The following is a 25,117-nucleotide window of genomic DNA, read 5'->3' on the forward strand; positions in this document are numbered from 1 at the left end:
TATTACTAGAATACCTTTTTGGTCACCTGAATCAAATTTAATGAAAAATTATTAGGAGATATACCTGTTCATTGAAAAAAATACAAATAAAATAGTTAAGAGCTAAAGATATAAACTGTTACTAAGTCATCCCCCAAAGTACTGCTTAATAGCTTATATACTTCAGAGAATACTTTGTGTCTTTTTTCTCTCTCTTTTCTTCTGAAAAAATAGCTCTGTGTGAAAGGTTATATGAGCCGTTCAATACAGCTTTATCTTCTCATAAGTTCACTTCCTATTATAGTTAATTTTTTCATGCCGATATTAATTTTTCAATATTCTTTAATAGCTACACCACACACACACAATTTTGGACTTCTTGTTATTTTCAGTGTTCTTCAACACTGTAATGCTTAATGTTTAAGTGACTATTTTCTATTATTTAGGTGATTCTGATTATGTCTCTGGGAAATAATTCTTAGGTTTGAGAGACATATGCTTTTCAAAAGCTTCTAATTTATCATTTTATTTTATTAGAGGAAGTTTATATTAATTAATAGTTTCATCATCAGGTGTTTGGCTTTTTATTTTTTTATTTTTTGGCCATATTGAGGTTTGAACTTACAGCCTTGTGTTTCCTAGGCAGGCACTCTACTGCTTGAACTATGCTTTTTGCCTTTTGTGCTTCTATTTTTTTCAACAAAGATTTAACATTTTGCCTAGGCCAGCCTGAACAGTTACCCTCTTATTAAAGCTTCTTGTGTAGCTGGGATGACAGGTATGATGGAGTTCTGCCTAGGTTGAGCTTGAAGAACAATCCATCAGATCTTTACCTTTAAAGTAGTTAGGATTATGGGCCTGATCACTGTGGCTGGCCCCTTTAGCAGTTTTTGAAAGTGTTATCTGCACAGTACCATTATCTGTACTTATGGCTCTTTAGAGGCCCATTGTTCTAACAATTAAACAAACATAATACCTTTTTAATAAATAATAAAAGTAGGATAGAAGAAAAAAGGACAAACTTGTATTCATTGAAAGCATACAAATAGGTAATTAATTTGGAAAATTACTATTATTCTCCCCACATTTTGTCATTTCGTGATTAGCTAAAGTATTTAGGGTACAGTAGCAATTCCCTATACGAAACATTAGGCCAACATTGTCAGTATTGAATTATATCATTTTTTCAAATTGTAGCCTAATTGGAAATAATTTCGTATTTTCCTTGATTTATAATCCTTCAATTGCTAGTGATCAAAGCACTTTAGATAAACTTATTGACTCTCATTTCTTCTTGAAGGAAATTATCACTTAGTGATTGAAAGTGTATTTTTTAGAGATAATTAACATGTCTCAACTCTAGCTTTTGACATTTATGACCTTATAGGTTTAAAGCAAGTTACTTAAGCATTGTGTGCTTGAGTCTCCTTAAGTAATATCTACCTCATAAAATTGGTCATGTGAATAATCAATGTATTAGCTCAAGTAGGTAGAGAATATTCAGCATGTGATAATCTTAACAAGTGTTAACTTGATTTTATCCATTTATTCATTGGCTTTTTCCTTTTGTATATACTTTTGTCATGTTGTCTTTGACTGCTTTTCGTAAGATGTTCTTTTCTTAAATTGGCTAAATTAAATTTTTAAGTTAAATTTTAAAAAAAAAGAAACATTCTTCTACCTTCATAATGAATTCTTATTTTATTTTGGTTCTTTTCTTTTGTGGTTTTTTAAAAAAATGTGTGTTACTCTTACATTGTTTGATCTAAGTATAACTGAATCTTCAATTAATTAGTATGGGGACCTGGTGGGAATATAGAGTTTTGATGGAGGATTGGCTTAATAGCTATCATGAGGAAACAGGTGAGGACAAGTAAAGAGGGTAGGATGGGCTCACTTGTTAAATACTAAAGGCTTGATTCTGGGGGGATGAAGTACAGTTAGATACATTTCACCGGTTTATAGGGCTGCATTGATTTGAATGATTTCATTTTATTTCGAGCCCTAGTAAGCTTGATCTTGATTATATATGAAAGACTTCTTTTCTTTTTTTTTTTTCAAATTTTTATTATCAAACGGATGTACAGAGAGGTTACAGTTTCATACGTTAGGCATTGGATACATTTCTTGTACTGTTTGTTACCTTGTCCCTCATACCCCCTCCCCCCTCCCCCTTACCCTTTCCCCCCCCTGAGGTGTTCAGTTCACTACACCAAACAGTTTTGCAAGTATTGCTTTTGTAGTTGTTTGTCTTTTTTTACCCTGTGTCTCTCAATTTTGGTATTCCCTTTCAATTTCCTAGTTCCAATACCAGTATACACGGTTTCCAATATACTCAGGTAAGATTACAGAGATAGTGTAGGTACAACCACAGGAAGGTGATACAAGAACATCATCAATAATAGAAGCTACAGATACACATGGGACGTTGAAAGTAGTTACAACTGTGATATAACAATTGTCTCCATAACATGGAGTTCATTTCACTTAGCATCATCTTATGTGTTCATAAGGGTATAGCTATTGGGCCTTGTGATGCTCTGCTATGACTTGCCTAAACCTGTACTAATTATTCCCAATAAGGGAGACCATAGAGTCCATGTTTCTTTGGGTCTGGCTCACTTCACTTAGTATAACTTTTTCCAAGTCCTTCCATTTCCTTACAAATGGGACAATGTCATTCTTTCTGATAGAGGCATAAAATTCCATTGTGTATATGTACCACATTTTCCTGATCCAATCGTCTACTGAGGGACATCTGGGTTGGTTCCAGATTCTCACTATGACAAATTGTGCTGCGATGAACATTGTTGTGCTGGTGGCATTACTGTGATTTTGTTTGTGGTCTTTTGGATAGATACCCAAAAGTAGGGCTGCTGCGTCATAGAGGAGTTCTATGTTTAGCCTTCTGAGGAATCTCCATACTGCTTGCCAGAGTGGCTGAACCAGATTACATTCCCACCAACAATGAAGTAGGGTTCCCTTTTGGCCACATCCCCTCCAACAATTGTTATTGTTAGTTTTCTTGATATATGACATTCTTACTGGGGTGAGATAGAATCTCAATGTTGTTTTGATTTGCATTTCTTTTATGGCCAGTGATGTAGAGCATTTTTTCATATGTCTCCTGGCCATTCTCATTTCCTCATCAGAGAAGGAAAGACTTCTTTTCTCATCCCTTCTTTATCTACTTTCATCCTTGGGAGTCCACTGATGTGGGTATATGCTGGGGGAGGGGAGCATCCTATTTCTTATATTTTAGAAATAAGTTCACATTGCTTAGAAAACTTTAAAAATCAATTTTGTATTGTATACAGTGAGAATTTGATGTAGTATTTGATGGATTTTGTAACAGGCCTAAAATGATTTCTAAATTGAATGTTTAGAATTAGCTGGAAGGTAAAACTCTAACTTCACTTCAGACATAATACCTTTTTTAATTCTGAATTTCCACTTTCCTGTAGAACCTAAAATAACTCGCCCTCCTATAAATGTAAAGATCATAGAAGGGTTGAAGGCAGTTCTACCGTGTACAACCATGGGTAACCCTAAACCAGCAGTATCCTGGATCAAGGGAGACAGTACTCTCAGGGTAAGTAAGTGATCACTGTATCAAAAGTGTATATAAGACATACCTTAAAATACAGACATCTCTTCAACACTCAAATTACATGCTTACAAACTTTCAATATAAATGTCCTTCCATAGATTTAAACCAAACCTACATATATTTCAATTTTCATTCATGTGAACTCTCTACCATTCCAGTTGACACTGGCTGGGGGTGGGGGGTATGGAAATGAGCAGCGTTAAAATGAAAAAGAAAGCAAAACCAAAGTAAAGCAAGTCTCTATTTTTGTTGGTTGGTTGGTTGAATCTTGTTAACATCCAATATTTGAAACTTAGAGGGTAAAGCAGATGAAACTTCGTGTTTTATCTCCACTCTTTCGAACTAATTATTATACTGCAACATGACTGCCTCTTCCCATTGTGACTGACCTAAAAATAAGAAAAGTGCCTCCATTTCCATCCTATCATGCCCAGCACATTCCATGGGAAATGTCAATTAACTGGAAAAAAAAACTATAAAGCTGATTAGAGTTGTTTTATTTAAAGTAAAGTAAATGGCATTCATTTTTTAATCATATTGTGCACAGTTCTCTAATTTTTCTTTTGTTATAAGTTTCATTACATTTCCTATATGCCTGTAATCCTAGCTACTCCAAAGGCTGAGATCTGAGGATCTGGGTTCAAAGCCAGCCCAGACAGGTAACTCCAAGAGATTCTTATCTCCAATTTACTAGCAAAAAGCCAGAGGTAAACTTAGGGCTCAAGTGGTAGAGTGACAGCCTTGAGCAATAAAGCCAGGTGAAAGCACAACTGGAGTTTAAAACAAACAACAACCTCAAAAACAGGCTCTCTATATATTCCTGAATTTTAATTCTTAAAAAAAAAAAAACATAGGGGCTGGAAACATGGCCTAGTGGCAAGAGTGCCTGACTCGTATACATGAAGCCCTGGGTTTGATTCCCCAGGACCACATACAGAAAACGGCCAGAAGTGGCGCTGCTAGCCTTGGGCAAAGAGAAGCCAGGGACAGTGCTCAGACCCTGAGTCCATGGCCCAGGATTGGGAAAAAAAAAAAGGAAAAACATAGTCATAATTTAACTCCAAAGAGTAATTTTCATATTATTTGTGGAATTTTCCAAGATTTTAAAGGAAAGGTATTCTCCTAAGGATGCTATATGAGGTACACAGTAAGTATAGTAGTTTAAAACAATGCTTCTATTATTTAAGTATTTTTTTGTCTGGTGGAATTTTGAGATTTGGATTAGTTTGGTTTTCTTGGGGGTGATTTGTTGTTTAGGTTTTTGTTTATTCATTTGTTTCTGGGAATTGACCCAAGGTCTTCTGTATGCTAAGAATATGCTTTACCACTGAGGTCCATGCTCAGCCCATAAAAGCAGTGCTTGTAATTAAATAGAATAGGACATGACTTTTTAAGAAGTTAAGATAGCACTCCTATTCTCATAAGAAAATATTTTTAAAAAGCAATATTATCAGAGGGAGAGAGAAGAGATCCGGAACAGATGAGGGAAGAAAAGACATAAAAGGAATATCCCCATTGAGTAGAAGTAATAAAAGTGTTAATCTAATTCTAAAAAAAAAAAAAAGCAATATTATCTTGCTTCGATTCTGGTGGCTCATGTCTATAATCCTAGCTACTCAGGAGGTTGAGATCTGAGGGCAAAGGTTTGAAGCCAGCCAGGCAGCAAAGTCCATGAGATTCTTATCTCCAATAAACTACCAAAAACTGAAAGTGGAGGTGTGGCTGAAGTGGTAGAGCACTAACCTTGAACAAAACAAGATCAATGACAGCACCCAAGCCCCGAGTTCAAGCTCCAGAACTGGCACACCTCCACACAAAGAAATATTATCTCATGAGATCCTTGTGCTAATTAATTTAGGCAATCTCTCACCATCTCAATATTGTATGTTAGATATAACAAAGGCTCAACCAAACCAAGTTTACTGTTTTGATTAACAGTAATGGTGATGACATGATGAGCTATGGCAAATGTATCCTCTGTCACATATGTTCTCCAATGCATATTCCTGTCTCTGGCAGGAGAATTCCCGCATCGCAGTTCTTGAATCTGGGAGTTTAAGGATTCACAATGTGCAGAAAGAAGATGCAGGACAGTACCGATGTGTGGCAAAAAACAGCCTGGGGACAGCATATTCCAAACTGGTGAAACTGGAAGTTGAGGGTAAGAAGCTGTGTGCTTTCCTAGTTCATGTGATCAGGGGCCTTGCTGTTTATGGGGAAGGCTCCCCTGTGGCCTGAGAAAAGAAGTGTTAAGGAAAGATATCTCCATTAGCATAAAAAGTCATACTCTCTCTGTTGCCCACAACCACTGATAGTTTTTACCATCTCACACTAAATTTATTTTAATACTAAAACAATAGACCAGTACTTTAGAACTTCTTCCTGGCTTGGATAATTAACCCTCATTTGGAAATGTGAAACAATTTTATCTGTTTTCAGCATGCAGGAGTATATTTTTTAAAATATAGGGAAGAAAAATAGTATTATTTTCCAAGTTGTGTTCTGTCATAAGGAAAGGAGTAAACTGAAATGACGCATTAAAAACATATAACAAGAGAGGGCACTTGGATCAAGATACATTATGTACATAAACAGAAATACAAAAACAAAGCACCCTTCTACAACTTAGTGCGAATAAAAGATTATATAAGAAAAATGGCTCTAGGCTGGGTATCAGTGGCTTCTACCTATAATCCTAGCTATTCCAGGAGGCCGAGAGAGCTGATGATCTCAGTTCAAAGCCAGCCTGGGCAGACAAATATGTGAGACTCTCATCTCCAATTAACCAGCAAAAAGTGAGCTACATCTCCTCCAGTGAAAAAAGGAAGGTAAAAGAAAGAGAGAGAGACCCTGAGTTCAAGCCCTAATGCTGGTATGCGTGCACACACACGCACACAAATAGATTGTCAAAATGTCTTAGTCAGGGGCTGGGGATATAGCCTAGTGTCAAGAGTGCCTGCCTCGGATACACGAGGCCCTAGGTTCGATTCCCCAGCACCACATATACAGAAAACGGCCAGAAGCGGCGCTGTGGCTCAAGTGGCAGAGTGCTAGCCTTGAGCGGGAAGAAGCCAGGGACAGTGCTCAGGCCCTGAGTCCAAGGCCCAGGACTGGCCAAAAAAAAAGTCTTAGTCAATTAATTCAATAATTTGATGTGAAGTATTGTTGAGGAATCAGAATTCAAATAACTCTGTTTTACTCACTTGTTCATAAAATTTTTCCTATTTTACTTTAAAAAAGAAATTATCAACAAACCTATACTTGTTACATAATCTGAGAACAAAATCCTCCCCCAATTTTTCCTATCTCAAGCCCCAGTTTCAATATCTGTGGCTCTCACTGTTTTCATTTGTAAAGTGTGGGGTTTATTGGACTTAATGAAGAAAGGGATTGACAGTATTTAGCAGAATCTGGTCTTTATAAAGACTCAAACAACCTTGGCTACAGCAATTGCCACCTCCCCCCGCTTTTCTTTTATCTAATTGATATAATGATACACTATCATCACATGTCAGCACAGATTACATGTCAAGCAGAAAAGGCTTCGATTCCCCAGAATGTTTGATCCATCCCACTCTGCTTTCTGCCCAAGTTTACATTTTCTTGCACCCTCTCTGTTTCATCCCTGCAGTTTTCTACTGACTTTTATAAGGTGAATTTTATTTCTTAAAAGCCCTGTGTCCTTTTTCTTATAAGCCTTCATGATCTCATTTCCCACATTTTCCTCTAAATGAGGCAGCTTTTTATTATACCTTTGCATCAGTTGTTCATTAAAATTCCTATTAACCATTCGTGGTAAAGAATAAAACTGGTGGCACTAGAAATTGACAAATATAAAAGGATCTGTTGTTGAGTGCTAGTAGCCTGTAATCCTAGCTACTCAGGAGGCTGAGATCTAAGGATTGCAGTTTGAAGCCAGCCCAAGCAGGAAAAGTTTGTGCAATTCTTCAAGTAATCACCAAAAATAGCCAGAGATGGAGCTGTGGCTCAAATGGTAGAGTGCTAGCCATGAACAAAATAGCTCAGGGACAGTGCCTGATGTTCAAGCCTCAGTACCAACAGACACAAAAACGGATCTATTGTCAGCATAGTTGCTATAATTATCAGTGCTACTTAAAAGGTTAGTATGTAAGTGCTACGATTTTTTTCAGTGAAATTAAATAAACATGGTAGCATATTCAGACACACTGAGCATCTACTTAGATTCAGAATTGCCTTGAACTCTATGTAGAATGACACAGAATTAATGCTATATCTTTAGTCTCATCCATTTCAATTATTTGGAGCCCAGTTACACAATTAAAGTTTCTCTTGCTATTTAATTTTTTTTTCCATTTCTGGGCCTTGGACTCAGGGCCTGAGCACTGTCTCTGGCTTCTTTTTGCTCAAGGCTAGCACTCTGCCACTTGAACCACAGCACCACTTCTGTATATGCCATTTTCTGTATATGTGGTGCTGGGGAATTGAACCCTGGGCTTCATGTATAGGAGGCAAGCACTCTTGCCACTGGGCCATATTCCCAGCCTTGCTATTTAATTTTTAAATCATTTCTATCAGTAAACCTAATTCTACCTTCTTCCTCTTAGCTAAGTGATTGTGCTTAGTGCTTTAATAGCTAGAGATTTTTTATTAAACATTACTAATACTCTATCTGTATCATTTAAATTTCCTCTAAGAGTAGGTATGATGATTATTTTATCTCACGTACCTATTATCATCCTCTCTAGTCTCAATTAAAATCCGTGACCTGCTTAGCACAGCTGCTGTTCCACAAGAAGCATTTAAGAAATGTAAACTACTACAATTTAATCACAATTAGTCGTGATTAAAACTTAGAATATGCAGCATATCTGTTTTGACTCTGAAAGTTGTTCTGGAAGGTTGATTTCCTCTTAAAGAAGTAGTTGAGAAATTCCTATAAGATATAATGCACATATGATTTAAAGAAAGGGTTACTTCAACCTCTCACACAGAAAAGGTGAAAATGTAAGAAAGAAATAACTAGAAGAACCCTAAAATGCCTTCAAATGCCTGCTGGCTTGGCAGTGGTGGGAACTGAAGGTGAAATGTACCATGGTCAGTGAGGGCAGATGTGTTTATACCATAGTGTAACTCTGCAAATAATTTACAAGATGAGTGTTTTTCATTAGAATTTCATAATGCCCCTTGACTCTGTACTATGTCCATTACACATGAATATTCCAGGGAGAGATAGGGCTTTGCCACGGATAGTCCCTAGCAAAGATAAACACGTCAGGCATGCAGCCACCCTGGGTACACTGTGTTAACTACTCTTAGCTGACCTAACAAACATGGAACTAGAAACACCCTGTCCCAGGGGAATTAGGCTCCCTCCCTAAGTACTGTCCTCAGGCTTCTGGCTGTCTCTGAATAACAAAAATTCCAAAGGTGACATACAGAACTCTCAATGGGCCCACCTAACTGCAGACGGTCCAGCATGAATGGCTCTCTATAAGGAAGTGCTAATCTTTGCTAGTGAAAGGCTAACTATTGAAATACATTATGAATGCTACCTGATTTATTTCATTTAATCAGTCTGCAACAAACATGTCATTTTACAAAGCCAAGGAACAGAGAAGATAGCCAACTTCTACCAAGCCACAGAGATAATGGTACCTGTGAAACTGAAATACTCCACACTGATGACTATCTCTTCCATTAAAGAACAAGATAGTCATTCTATGTGACACTGTCAAGAATGGAAGTGAGCCCAGCACTGGTGGCTCACGTGTGTAATACAAGCTACACAGAAGACTGAGATGTGAGGATCACAGTTCGAATCCAGCCCACAAAGGAAAATCTGTGAGACTATTATCTCCAATTAGCAACCACGAAGTGGAGCTGTGGCTCAAATGGTAGAGTGCTAGCCTTGAGCAATAAACCTCAAAGACAAGACCTGAGCTCAAACCCCAGAACTAGAACCACCCCCCCCCAAAAAAAAACAGAATGGAAATGAGGGAAGAAGTCTGAATTCTGTAAATGAAGAAAACAATGATTGCTGAAAAGAGAGAAGTGTATGTGTGTGTGAGAGAGAGAGAGAGAAAGAGAGAGAGAGAGAGAACAGACACAAGATTCAATAAACTTTGCAGAATAGGGACAAGAACCAACAAGGAAATTGTTTAAAAAAATACCGAAGATATTGAAACTTTAATGAGGAGGAAAACTTGGCCATACAGGAGCATAAAAACATGAAAGAGAATGCGGGTGGTGATTTAGCACACACAAGGGTGTCTCCAGGGGCCAGATGGAGCCATAAACTTTATGTGCAGGGTGACCACATGTCCTGATTTTCCCAGGACACTTCTGGTTTACACCTGTTGTCCTGGAATAATTATTAATAGAATCCCTCTTTTATTTCCACAAGTATCAAGCCTTCCACAATAAATTATATGGTTACTTAGACAGGAGAGAGTCTTCTTCCTTGTAATGGGAAAAGGGGAGAAGGCACATTTTCCAGTATGAACCAGTTCATAAACTGGGTGAGTAGAATTTGAGAAAGCTGTGTTCTCATGGTCTCTCTTTCCTCCAGGAAGTAGAAAGCAAGATTACCTTCTGCAAATACTTCTGTAAGGGGGCCAGGGGAAGGGAGCAGGGATAAAGTGAGTGGAAAGGGTTTTAAAATAGCTGAGGGATGGGAGAGATGACTCACAAGAGAAGTAGGATTGTGAAGCAACGTTAAGGTCTTAGTAGAGTCAAGATCATGAATATGGAGGGATACTGATCTGTATGGCTTCATCTGCCAACACGGGTTGCTCTTCTCTAAATATGTTTAGAAAAAGTAGCAATTTATATATAAAGACAAGAGATAGGTGTTAGAGTTTCACCAGAAAGCAAAATAGGTCAGGAGAAACTATTGCAGGGGACTGAAACAATAATTTAATATCAAAATAATTTAATATCACTGACATGTGTGTATATTTAAGCCTCTGACTAAATACTATAGTTCTGATGTTATAACAGACATAATAACATGGAAGCCTGAAAAATCTTCATGTGTTAACTTCTAAAAACACCCACCATATATGTATGTGATATGACTCTGGTTCACTTCACTGAGCCTCTCTAACTAGTTGTTTACCCATCTCGAACTAGAGATAAAAGCAACACCCATACCTTAGGTTGTTATGATTTCTAGTTAATACAGGACCTAGTAGCATTATAGAATTGTTTGCTGTTTCTATTCTAAGTACTTCATTTAATAAGTACTTGTTTGGGGCTTACCATGGGCAAGGTCCTATTCTAAGTGGTTTAGTAACACTGATTACCAATATAATAGGTTCATAGGGAAAACCAATTTGAAGAAAAGCATGTGAAATATGTTAGGATATATACTGACAGGAACGCCTCTGTTGTTTCCCAAAGCTTACAGTCATCTGGAATGACAAACTTTCTTCAAATGAGGCTGTCCATCTCACAACCTGGGGGCTCCTTCTCAGGATGGTTAACCCCTGGGGAAAGAAATTCATACAGGATGTGAGTAGGGGACATTGTTTCATCTAATGTCCCAGAAAAACCTGCATAACGGATTTCAGATTCTAAGGTGCTTATTTTCTCCTCTTACATCCTATCTATAAGCACTGCACAGAACCATTAGTTTCTTTATTATTTTTTTATTGTCAAGTTGATGTACAGAGGGAGTTACAGTTATATACCTCAAGTAGTGAGTACTTTTCTTGTCAAACTTGTTACCTCCCCCCTCACTTTTCTCCCATCTTCCCATTCATTCATTTCTTAAAATCAACACTTTGTTCCTTAGTTGTACCTCTTATTATTTCTAAAATTGAGATTTGTCTTATAGGTGAAGAAGGCCACCTATAAGTGTACCTATAGGTGCTGTAGCTTTCTTAATGTTATGTAAGTTCTGGTCATGGGAGCTTTGAAAATTGGTATCCTGCCTCAACATATAGGAAAGGAATTTGGAGAGGAAATTGGGAAGACTAGTCATGTGCAAAATTTAAGTGACCTCAGTACATGAGTTTCCGTTGTTTGTCAAGGTATTTGAGTGCTCGTGGATCCATTCTGTTCAGTCTGAAAGGCATTACAATACACTCTTATAGCTGACCATATCTAGTAAGAATCTTGTTTTCTGAAGATTTGTGAACATATGCAGAGTATCAGACAACTAGACTTCCAAAAAAGGTCAAAAATGAAGTATAATTTCTATCTACCTATCTATCATCTCTCATTTCTCAGAAGGAAATACGAGTCCACATCACTATAAAAGATCAGCACTGTTTCAAAATGGTAAGACTTCTGGCAGTTAAATTCACTTGTTGCATCTACAAAAGTAGGAACAAACACATCATGTTTACACCACATTTGATTTGCTTTTCTCCCCTGTGTTTATGCTGCAGCTCTTAATATGACAAATGCCACAGAGCGAGGTATTTAAACCCCCGTGTGTGCTGTGACATAGCTTTAATACATTTGCAGTGGTCCTGTTCCCGGCATCGATCTTTCTTGTTTGATGCCACTAACAGGTTTGATTTGCTGTCATGCATACATTGTGTATTTTAAAATGAGAGAAAAGCTTGTGAATCTCTGATATCCCTAGAGGCTGTCATTGGAAACTTAAATCTGCATGATTTGATAGCCTGCATGCTTAAAAGAAGAGTTTGACCCTTTGACTTTGACTGCAGGGGACATTTTATTGTGGTTTCACCTATCAAGTTGTGGAAGGCTTTCAGGGAAGAATGTCAAAGAGTCTTTCAATTGAAGACTTGCCACTCAAGTCTCCTTGGATACAGAAAGTAATATAACAATTATAATACTGAGTAAATAGGTGATCCTTTGGGCTCAAAAGAGAATTAGAGTCTCCTAATGGCAGTGTTGAAGAAGTATGCCGGACAGTCATTGATGGTTTAGTAAAATGTTGAAGTGCTATTGTTTGAAATGAAAAGGTTTTTATTTTTGTTTTAAATTTCTTTTTGTGAAATTGTTATTGTGAAGGTGATGTACAGAGGGTTACAGTTCCATAAGTCAGGTAATGAACACATTTCTTTTTGAATGGTGTCACCCTTTCCCTCGCTCTCTCTGTTTTTCCCTCCTGCCCCCACCCTGACAAGTTGCATAGTTCATTTTCAACAGTGTCTAGTGAGTATCACTGCTGCATTTGTTCACCCTCTGTCCCACCATTTATGTTCTCCCCTCTTTCTTTCCCCAAAACAGATAAACTTATAAGCAATACAAAAGGTTAAGAAAACAGCAACAAAAGAAAATAAAACCCTTTTGTTTCCATTCCTTGTAGTTCATTTTGATAAATATAATTTTATATGATCTTATGCTCACAACTATTAAGCCTTTATGATAATCTCCTAAGAATCCTCTTGGAATCTCATTGTGTGAATGTCTAGAGACCTGTATAACTTATCATATCCAAGTGTATTTTTTGTCTTTTACCATTCACTATGTTTGCTTGTAGATTTATAGGCACATCTTAGTTACAACAAATGAAGGAAACCATGCAAATTATGTTTCTTTGAATGAAAAGTTATTGTGACCTGAAAGAGATACACTCTAACTGGAAGAAATTTTTAATTTCATTTTTCATATATTTAAATGAGATGCACAGGCTTAAACATACATACTCAGATACAGAAACTTTTCTTTCTCTTTCATAAATTTTATCCAACCAAGATGCTCTGAGCAATGTCCCAGACACTAAAAGGCAGAAAAAAGCCATATATTGTCTTCACTGGACATCACTTCAAGGTGTAAATTTCAAGTTTATGTCCTCAGATTCATGCAATTGATTATGGAAAGCTGTTTTAAAACTGTGGCAATGGGGATTTCAAATACTTTTACATTGTTATTTACTTCAAATATCAAGTACACAGCTTGGAGATCTTAAGTAGTCTTTCTTCAAATGAAAACTATACAAAGCATGATTTGGTGGAGAACTTAAGGTACTAGTTAATCCAAACTCTACACATTTAAGCAAATATCACGGGATCTTGAGTCTGGAATAAACTTTCTAAATTCAAATCCTGGCTCTTCTACCTCACACTTTTAGTAGGTTACTTAAGTCACTTTTGTGCAAGAGTTTCTCTATTTACAAAATGAATTGTCTACCTCAAAATTATAGAAAGATAAGCTTAAATAATACATTATGGCTCTTACAAGACTCATCAGTATAGAAAAAATCATTCAAATAATGACCATCAATATTATTTCTATGGGCCAATCTAACATCTGTGCCATAGGAACAGTGATGGAAGTACTTGTTAAGACAATTATAGCTCCTTTTCCCAGTCTTTAGCTTAGACACAGAAACAATAAAGCCCAATGGAAAGAAAAACTAAATTTTTATCTAAAATAGAACTTACTTTTTTGTGTGTGCTAGTACAGGCTTGATATTAGAGCCTCAAACCCTTCCTTGACCTTTAATCATAGATGACACTCTACCACTTGAGCTGCAGAAAAATCCTTGAGCCATCTAGCTTTTTGCTGTTTATTTAGAGATACCATTTTTTTTCTCAAATTTTTATTATCAAACTGACGTACAGAGAGGTTACATTATCATACGTTGGGCATTGGATACATTTCTTGTACTGTTTGTTGCCTTGTCCCTCATGCCCCCCTCCCTCCCCCCCTTTCCCCCCCCCCAGGTGTTCAGTTCACTTACACCAAACAGTTTTGCAAGTATTGCTTTTGTAGTTATTTCTCTTTTTTTACCCTGTGTCTCTCGAATTTGGTATTCCCTTTGAATTTTAGAGATACCATTTTTTATTTGGAGGTAGGATTTTCTTTTTGTCTGGGTTGTCTTGAACTATGATCCTCAAATCTTGGCCTCCTGGTTAGACAGGATTATAGGTGTGAACCAACAGCACCCAACTAGAAATCATTTTTATGAACTGACTGGTATAGAGCTTCAAAATCATACAGTTCCATCTCTATTTTGTGGGTAAGGAAACTTGAGACCAAACAAATAAATGCCCAAGTTAGCAAAAGAGCTTGGAGATGTTGATTTCTATGCCAGGCATTTTCTACTACTTGTTCTGAACTGTTTTCTTTTTCAGTATTTCAGTTGTGTAGATCAGTACTCTGTGGAACTCACATGCATTATGGGCATTAGTTAGACTTGGGTGTTGATCCTGACCATGGCACTTACTAGTTAACACAAGGTTGGATAGGTTTACTTGACCACTGCAATTCTAATTTCTCCTTCCTGAATTGCAGACAATATTTCTTAGAGCATAGAGTTCTTAAAATGGACTGAGCATACATACAGCATCAATATCGTAGCTCTTTGATAAACAGAGGGCAATGGTGGTATGACTGGCTGTAGTTTACCTTGCTATAAAGCTGATGACTTTTATCCAAACACTACTACCGGTTAGGTTTCTCAGATTTCATAAACAGAATGTCAGCATTACCAACTGCTCATCTAGTTTCCAAAGCACATAAATCTACCCTCAGTCAGCAATGCTTTGTACTTACATTCTTGGTACTTGTTAGAGATTATAACTTAAGTGTGACAAGTAAAATAGGAAAGTATATGTAAGGACTCACAAAAATATAAATGTATCTGTAGTGACAAATAGGAAAAGAAGTTATTTGGGGGCATCCTGTGCAGGAAATAATGACATACACACAACAACTTAAGCATGGAAACTACTTAACTATATATCCTGAACTTCAATCATTGCAGCGGGAGTACTTTCTGAAAATTTTGTTGGAATTATTGATCATTCTATCATTTACTGCTCCTAAATAAGCCCTAAGTGAGAAACTGCTTTAGAAACAATGGCTTTCCTTGAGGAAGTAGCGTTTGCCCACTTCTTATTCTGAGTATTGTGGACCTCACTTTCTTGTACTCTTATTTTTCCCTTTTTCTTCCTGGTGTATATCCCAGCACTAAATTTGAAACATAGATTTGTTATGTTAATTGACCAGAGTTGCTTTCTCTCATATTATTTCGTGATCATATTATTGATTATACCCACCTTGAAACCCCTATGGAAAGAGATTGAATTATCTAATTGATGGATGAATGGAACTCTTTCTTCAAGTGGTTCTCAAATATTAGTGTGCATCACTAGGATCTATAGATCATTTCCCCCCTCTTTTTGTGCTAGTACTGGGGCTTGAACTCAGGGCCTCATGCTCTTCCTTAGCTTTGTTTGCACCATTCAGATGCGCTACCACTTGAGCCATGCTTCTACTTCGTTCGCTGGTTAACTGGAAATAAGAATCTCTTAAATTTGTCTGTCCAGAATGACTATCCACAATACTCAGGGCTCAGCCTCCTAAGTAGTTCGGATTACAGATATGAGCTACTATCGCCTAGCAGATCTTCTTAAAAGACATGACTTCAGGATGTATTTCCCAGAGATTCAGGTTCTACAAGTCTGTGTTAATGGTGTTCAGTAATACCACAAATTATCCTTCAAGGAAGTTAACTGCACTTTGAGAACTATTCACCCAAAATGTCTACTTGTAATGTTTTTATTCTATATAAATCTCAGCAATCCAAACAGTTTATCTACAGACAGTAAGACATAAATGTTAGGATAAATTTAAGCTTATTTATTTGTTGAGTGCCCATTATGTCTCATTGAATGACTTAACTCTTAAAGATACAGAGACAATTTAAGAAATGTGTTATTATCTTTCTGTTACTATAACATGAGTCCTGCAGTTATCAACTTAAAAGGAGGAAAAGTTTATTTTGACTCAAAGCTTCAGAGGTTTTAGTCTGCGGTCACTTGGCCCTGTCACCTTCGGCAAGTGGCAGAGCATTACACCATGGCGGGAGCATGCGGTAGAGGAGGCTGCTGACATCATGACAGCCTTGATGTTCACCTCCAGGTTAGTCTAGGAGCAAACAGCATTCAAGATGTCTTCCAAATTTGAAAAGTTTCCCAATTTTTTTAAGGCAATAAACATGCAAACAAGTCCTTTCATTAGTTGAACTCTATTTGCAAATACAGGTTTGGATGAGGTACTCCACTGGACAGAGGAGGGAGTGAGAGGCCATGGACAGCCTCCAGGAAGTGAGGTTCAATACTGCTTGATGAGGATCTGCTTATGGCAGGAATCAAATGCCAATGAGAAAGGAAATCGAAATTTATTATAAGCATAGAGAGACTAACACTAACTTGTAGCCAAGAAGGCAAAAGAAGAATGACAATTTAGAGCATTATCTTTTAGTCAATGACCTGTGACTGGACTCACAGACTAATTTTGAGAATCTCTTCAATGGTGTCCTTTCTTAGATACCAAAAAAGCTAGCTCTAATGGTGTCAGCATGGGAACCCACAGTTGGAAGGTATGTGACACTACGGAATTTGGAATCTCATCTGAAAGACCACAAAAACTTTCCCAACCCCAGGATGGAGTTCCTAGGTGTTCATGCCTATAATCCTATATCAACAAAACATTGATATCAGGGGGATCATTGTTCCAGGCCAACCCAGGCAAAACGTTTATGAGACCCCTATCCCACCCAATAAAAGATGGGCATTTTGTGCATATTTTTCATCCCAACTATGTGGGAAATATAAATAGAAGAAGAGCAGTTCAAGACAGCCTAGATATAAATATGAGTCTAGGAAAACTAACCAAAGCAAAAGATATGGCTCATACCTAGTAAACACATACCTGGTAAACACAAGGCCCTGATTTCAAACCACATAAATGAATGAATGAATGAACGAGTGAACAAAATAAAACCAATGTTTCCCACCCAAGTTACTGTAGGAAACCAGGATAATAGCTCTTGAGGTTATGATTTCTATTTCTTTCTCCAGCTAAAATTTCTGGTAAGCTTGAAAAAAGAAAGGTTCAGCTTTATGAATGTTGTCAGGATACAGGTACCTTCTTGAGCTTAGGTCAGAAAGATTATTTTGATAAATACCATAAGATATTGATATATGTACCTCAGTTATTTGAAATTAGACTTTGGTGAAGTTTCTATACTAGCTTCATAATTCCTGTGTAAAACAAATGCTACTTCCAAAAGAAAGAAAAGAAGGAAGGAGAAAGAAAGGAAGGAAGGGAGGAAGGGAGGAAAGGAGGAAGGAAGGAAGGAAGGAAGGAAGGAAGGAAGGAAGGAAGGAAGGAAGGAAGGAAAGAAGGAAGGAAGGAAGGAGAGAGGGAGGGAGAGAGGGAAGGAGGGAGGAAGGCAGGCAGGCAGGCAAGCAAGCAGGCTAAGAAATGGTCAAGATTTCAGTCGTAGTGATTTAGCAGTTTTAGCTTCTCCTCCCATCAAAATCATAAGGTGGATTTTTTAAAGAATGAAAACAAAAGTGAATGAGAACTGAAGTCCACCTTTTTATTAGCTAATCATTAAACTTAAGTTTTCAGAATCAGTTTCACAAAACTACTCTTGCTAGTTGCTCTCTCCACAGCTCAGATGGGAAAAACAAAACTAGAGAACTTTGGGAGACCCTCGTCTGACTTACTTGGTAAACATTTCTTGCTCATACTCATTAGTCACCGTCCTATTTACAAGCTAGAAAAATGTTATTATGTCAAAGGCCACAGGAATGTTTCTAACCCAAGCCACTTTAGAGAATCATGATCTCATGAAAGCTGCGGTCTGTCCTTTGAGGGGTCCAGAGAGCTGTGCTTTTGAGGGGCATGTATCTGTGTTCTGTAAAAGCCTTTGCCTTCAGATCTTCCAGAGAGAAGCCACGGTGGGTAAACCACCCCATGCCCAGATCTGCTTCAAAGGGGACAGAAATGTAAACAGTGACAACACACCAGGATCAAGTTTCTTTCCTTTAGCTGCCAAGAGTTAGGAAAGAGAAGCCAGGTATTTATTTAGATTGGTCATCATTACTGCCTTATTTTCTTTTAGTGATTGGAAAACAAAAGAAGAATCTACTCCAAACCAAGTGCCTCGTGTGGTCACTTTTCAGCCTTTCTTGTGGCCCAGTTTTTCCTTAAATGAGTAATACAAAAACAATTTGAAGGACTCTTTTTGATTACATGCTTGTCTAATTACAGGCATCGACTACTCAATTTTTTAAAATACAATGCTAAAAGTGATAGTCTGGTTAAGAACCTATTCAAAGAACATAGATTAGCATCTCTGATTTATGGAGATGATCTGAAGAGGGAATTTATCTTTATACTGAGTGACTGCTGTCTTTGACCATTCAGTTTAAGACTGGAGTTGGCTACATGTTTTTAACACCTAGAAAAATGGCATTTGATAGGTTCAGTATCTAAGTTGTAGCCAGTGAGGGCAGATAGACATTGTAAAAATAAATAAAGTAAAAAGAAATGATGAAATGAAATAAAACCATATCCTTTGAAGTCAGTTGAAGCAACAGTTTTCATGAGTCAGAAAGATATCCTAGAGATAAAAATAGGTCTGTGTATGTATACACAGGAATTATGAAGCTAATATAGAAAGTTCCATGCACATGTCACCAAACTTTAATTTTATATAACTGACTATATAATATATATCACTATGATTTTATATAACCATATATGTGTGCAGCGAGCGAGCAAGAGAGTTTTCCTCCAGTGTTCTGTGTTCTGTGTTGGGCTCTGTAAACTGCTTTATATAAATCATATAATTTAATTTTAATTTTCCCAATTCTGTGATTTAGGAGTTAATATCTATATTTTCTGAATGAAAAAGCTGAAGTTTAGAGAGATTGAGAAGCAACACAGATCAAAGAGCTAGTCAGCAGTAAAGCTGGGATTAAAACATAGATCTGCTGCCTGGATAGTTAAGTGTTAGAAATGCAAGGAACTATCTTATTAATAAGATTTAATATTTCAATAACTGAGTTTGTCCTTAGGAAAAAGCCTGGGAGCACCAGACAATCCAGTTTCCCTTTAAGATACTACAAGGAACATTCTAAACAATTAGTGAAATGGTAGTATGAATTTAAAATAAAACAATCTTTAGAAAATTTTAAAAGGCAAAAAAATCCTCAAGATGTTTTATATAAACAGGATAATTTTCTTACCTTGATATATACTTCATTTTAGCAACTTTAATACAGTCACCAAAGAATTCTCACAAAGTAATAAAAAAAACTGAAGATACTGATATTCAAAAGTAGATTCAAGGCCAACTTAAACTGAGAAGCAATGATGCCTTTCTATTTTGAGAAGTGATTTTGTATCCCTTCTAAACTTTCTATTTTAATTTTCTATTTCACTAAGTTTCTACTGTGGAAGAAAAAAATTACATTTATAATTATATTCAAGAGTAATAAAAAATGTATGTTTATCTTTTATTCGTATTTTTTAATTATGACCTTATTTTTAAATGTTGACCCTGTTATCAGAAACAGTCTACAATCAACTCTCCACAGGCTCAACTTGGTATTAGCTTTACTTTCTAATAACTTCTTTTAATGTTGTCTGTCTATGTGTGTGAGAGAGAGAGAGAGAGAAGAGAGAGAGAGAGAGGAGAGAAAGATACTAGAACTCAGAGCTTTAAACCATCAAGTTCTCTACCATTTGCACCACACTTTTAACAGCTCTGATTATTTGAGAGATGGAATCTCACTTTTCTGCTCAGGCCAGATTAGGACATGATCCTCCTGTTTATGCACCCTGCTACAGCTGAGATGACAGGTACTCAGTCATCACCACGTTCAGCTTTCTTTTCAGTTAATAGAGGTAAGTTCTCCCAAATGTTTTTTGCCCAGTTGGCCTGGAATCTTGACGCTCCCAATCACAGTCTCCTGCATAGTTGGGATAACATGTATGCACCACCACACACAGCTTGGTTAAAATGGAGTCTCACAAATTTTTTTCCCAGGCAGACCTGGAATCACTATGCTGACCAGAGCTTCCCTCATAAGTAGAATTACAGGCATGAGTCAATGGCATTCAGCCCAAATTGGGCTTTATATTTTTTGAAATTATATTGTTTGGTGCATATATATTAGTTATTGTTGTAGATCTTCCCCCTTAATCTTTGAGCAATGCTTCCCACCATTCTTATTAATACTTTTATCAAAAAATTCTTATTAATTTGATATTAATATTATTACTACATTTTTATTTTGCTATTCCCATTATTTGTTTTCTTTCATTCTAACCTTCCAGCTATTTTGTAAGCAGAATACAGCTTTGTTTTTAGTAAATAAGCATAGCAAACAAGTCTTTATACTTGCTCATAAAACTTACTCGTGTTTTTTTAGACTAGAATCTTTTATTTGTTTTTATCACATTTTCTGTTTATCATGGTACTTCTTTTCTCTGTGTCCCTTTTTCTTTGTTTTTAGCTTTCATGGGTTAATATAATTTTTTTAAATTTTGCACTTCATCTCACTTAGATTTTTCCGATTTTGAAATAGTAGGACATATGCTATTTTTTAAATTAATTTATGTATTTATTGTCAAAGTGATATACTGTACAGAGGGGTTACAGTTTCATATATAAGGTAGTGAGTACATTTCTTATCAAACTTGCTACCTCCTCCTCTCTTATTTTTCTCCCACCTTCCTCCCTCCTCAACTTCCTTCCCCTCGCCAATTGTACAGTTGGTTTACAGCATGTTGTCTTCTAAGTGTTGTTGCTTTACTGTTTCTCCTTTTACTCTTTGTCTCTCCATTTTGGAGTTCTCCTTCCCTTCCCTAATTCAGATAAATGTACATATAATACCCAGGACCCAGGGTATCAAAATCAGATACAGTGACATCGGGGTAAAACCATGGGGAAGAAAAAGGCATAATTTCACATAGTACACTGAACAAAACAATAATGATAAACCACTCTTCCCATAACTTGGAGCTCATTTCGCTTAGCATCATCTTATGTGATCATATGTACATAGCTATTGAGCTATTGTGATCTTCTGCTAAGACTATCCTAGATATGTACTAGTTATAACCAGTGAGGGAAACCATAGAGTCTATGTTTCTTTGTGTCTGGCTCACTTCACTTAGTATGATTTTTTTTCCAAATTTTTCCATTTCTTTCCAAATGTGGCAATGTCATTCTTTCTGATAGAAGAATAGAATTCCATTGTGTATATGTTCCACATTTTCTTGATCCATTAATTTACTGAGGGGCATCTGGGCTAGTTCCATATTTGATAGATAGTAAATTGTGCTGCAGTGAACATAATTGTGCTGGTAGCTTTAGTGTGATTTTGCTTGTAATCCTTTGGGTAAATGTCCAAAAGTGGGGTTTTCTGGGTCATAGGGGAGCTCTATGTTTAGCCTTTTGAGGAACCTCCAGGGTGGTTGAACAAGTTTACACTCCCACCTATAGTGTAACAGTGTTCCCTTTTGGCCACATCCCCACCAGCATCTGTTGTTACTAGTTTCATTGATAATGGATATTCTTACTGGGGTGAGGTGGAATCTCAGTGTTGTTTTGATTTGCATTTCTTTATTTTTTTTTTATTTCTCTAAAACTTTATTTCAGAGTTATTCCCCTCATTGTGAAGAAGGTGTGGTTAATGTTCTGCGCCACTATTACCAGGCTTGCCCATTGCCGGTAATGGACTTTGAGAAGTTTCTTGGCACCCAATTGTTAAATTACTCTTTTAAAAACATACAGAGCTCCCAATACTTGCAAAAGTATTACATGCACCATTTCCCCACCATTCTTTAAATCTGAGCTTACATTGTTAATCTACATAAGTGGATGTTAAAATGAGATCATTTTAACAAGTTACAACTGTACAAATCAAAATACTAGTTAATATTAGACAAAAGTATCTTACAAACACTACATTGCATATTACCTTGCAATATGAAACATTACACTTCTAATCTGTGTATGTTTATTTTAGATAACTGAAACTTCACAGACTTTAACAGCAAATAAAGTTTAAAAAATTTAGTTCTGTACATTAGTTCCAACTATCTCTATTTTACAATCTATAAGGTTCATGTCATAGTTCAGCACCAAAAACATCTACAAAACTTTCTAACTAATCTTATTCATCCCATGTGATAAGTTCTGTTGTTTTTTTTCAAGGTGAAAGTCTAAGAAATTCTTCCAGATTGAAGTAGAATACTTTTTTTTGGCTATTCAGACTATGTATAAACTTGGGTTATACCTTGTTATTTTCATTGAACAGATATAAAACAAAACAAAAAATACACATAAACAAAAAAAAACTAAAGGAAAAGAAATCTTAATCCACAAATTTGTCAGTCCATAAATTGGATTTATAACACTGAAGCATAGTTACCCTAATAATGCCTGCCCCATCCATCCTATTTAAATTTAAAAAGGCAGCTACAAAGAAAATTTTACTTATCCTTTAAAATAGGTACAAAGAAGGAATGCAACAAGCTTCCTCCCAATATTGCTGAGCAAAATCCACTATGAACTGACTCAATTCCTCTATCCAGAGCGTCCAGACAAAATGTGTTTTCTATTTCTCTACCAGAAGCCTGCTTGCGACTAGTGTCCCTGCTCAGAAGTTAATAATGTTCGTTACTGCCAGCCTGACTTAAATTAATATCCAGATTCCAGAACCAGTATCATCCTCTTTTCTGCCTCTTTAGAGTTTACAAATCTTACAAAACCATTTATATGCATGAGGTGTAGTTTTTAAACATGGCATCAATCGTGTGCTTCTGTCCAAAGAAAGCAGAGGTACTCTAGTTATGAATTTTAAAAACACCAGAATTTTATACTTTGAACAAGCAAGATTACTTAAAGTACCTAGCTTTTGAAAACCTTCTCCAACTTGAGGACCTCAGTTTTCACAGTTGATACGTACAAACCCTGATTTGCATTTTTTTAATGTCCAGTGATGCTGAGCACTTCTTCATGTGCCTCTTGTCCATTCTCATTTCCTCTTCTTTTGAAAATGACTTTTACAGTTTTAATATACAGATGATACTCTAATTAACAAAGTATAAAATCATGTAGTGTCTTCTCTAGTATTCTCAATGAAAGCAAGATTCTTATTCTGTGGGACTGGGAATATGGCCTACTGGTAAAGTGCTTGCTTCGTATACATGAAGCCCTGGGTTCGATTCCTCAGCACCACATATATAGAAAGCGGCCAGAAGTGGCGCTGTGGCTCAAGTGGCAGAGTGCTAGCCTTGAGCAAAAAGAAGCCAGGGTCAGTGCTCAGGCCCTGAGTTCAAGCTCCAGGACTGGCAAAAAAAAAAAAAATTATTCTCTATTGTCTCATCTAACATGACCTCCCATCAGTCCTGGACATTTTCCTTAAGTTCTACCTAGCAGGTGATTGAGAGGATTATAACTTGAGGCTAGCTTGGGCAAAATATTTAGTATGACTCTGTCTCAGGAAAAAGATTGAGTGTGATGCTGTTTACCTATAATCCCAGCTGTGTTAGAGGCATAGGTAGGAGGAGGTAGTCTGAGGCCAACTCAAATGAATGACTCTGTCCAAAATAATTAAAGTAAAAAGGGATGGGATATGCCTCAAGTGGTATAATAGTAGCCTAGCAAACCTATGCCTCTGCCCACACTCCAGTGCTACCAATACAATTTTAAGAATAAAAAAGTGATATTTTATCCATCTAGAAAACATGTGTCCAAAGTATTTTACCAGACATAATAAATGCATAATGAATAGTTTTTTCTACACACATAGGCAAGCTAACATATACACATATAGGCACCTTGCTTATGTAGAAAAAATTCCCTAGTATGATTTAAGTATATAGCAGAACTTCTAACCAAGCAGTATGGGATACAGAACTTGTTTTCCTAACCTTTATACTATCTGTTGTGACAGGATACACTGACTTGCTCCTAATTGTGATAAGAGATGGACCTAGTTTACCTGAAAACTCTCTGACATACTCATGTTTCTACATAGCTCAAATTCTTTCCTTCAATGACTTTGGCAGTTGAATATTGCTCAGTTTTCCAAAATATTACTCTAGCATTCATCTAAGATAGAACTAGCCAGATCATCATTGGCTTTACCACTAGGTTCCGTTTGATTTATTTGAATATTTTTCTCATAATTCTATTACCTGAAAAACAAGTGGTTTCAAGACCACTAACAAAGAACAAAGGTGTGATTCCAGCTTCCTCTATCTATGTAGCTAAATTTTAGCTGGTTGTTTTTTGGTTTTTGTTTGTTTGTTTGTTTGCTTCCCCCATCTTTCCTCCTTCTTTCCTTTACCCTTCTCCCGTTGGCCCAACCCTCCATCTTGCATGCACCCATTTCTTGATGCTGTTTTTGTTGGACCTTGGCCTAGTCTTTCTGAAAAATTATACTCTTTGAGTTCTTCATAGAATCAAGGTTACAGTAAAGCAACCAGCACAACCATGCTCCATTCAACACTATTCAATATAGCCAAGATAAGGAATCAGCCCAGATGCCCTTCAATGGACAACTGGATCAAGACAATGTGGTATATATGCACAATGGAATTTTAATCATCCATTAGAAAGAATGACATTGTACCATTTGTAAGAAAATGGAAAGACTTGGAAAGATATATTAAGTGAAGTAAGCCAGACTCAGAGAAACTAAGTTTGCATGGTTTCCCTTATATGTGGTAGATAGAATGTACCTGTCAATCTATAAGTAAACACATTGAGTGTATGATATGCAAGTGGTTAGAAATATACTCCAT

General features: G+C 36.6%; 1 protein-coding gene across 1 annotated transcript in view; it reads left to right on the forward strand.

Annotated features, from left to right (window-relative positions):
• Musk (muscle associated receptor tyrosine kinase) overlaps positions 1-25,117 on the forward strand; it is a 96,869-nt gene that overhangs the window by 16,184 nt on the left and 55,568 nt on the right. The window contains exons 4-7 of the mRNA XM_048338893.1: positions 3,444-3,571; positions 5,609-5,750; positions 11,804-11,854; positions 11,965-11,994. Coding sequence (XP_048194850.1) covers positions 3,444-3,571; positions 5,609-5,750; positions 11,804-11,854; positions 11,965-11,994 — 351 coding nt within the window. The remainder of the gene's footprint in view (positions 1-3,443; positions 3,572-5,608; positions 5,751-11,803; positions 11,855-11,964; positions 11,995-25,117) is intronic.

The sequence above is a fragment of the Perognathus longimembris genome, chromosome 1 (assembly GCF_023159225.1).
Source record: "Perognathus longimembris pacificus isolate PPM17 chromosome 1, ASM2315922v1, whole genome shotgun sequence".
In the NCBI taxonomy this organism is placed as follows: Eukaryota; Metazoa; Chordata; class Mammalia; order Rodentia; family Heteromyidae; genus Perognathus; species Perognathus longimembris.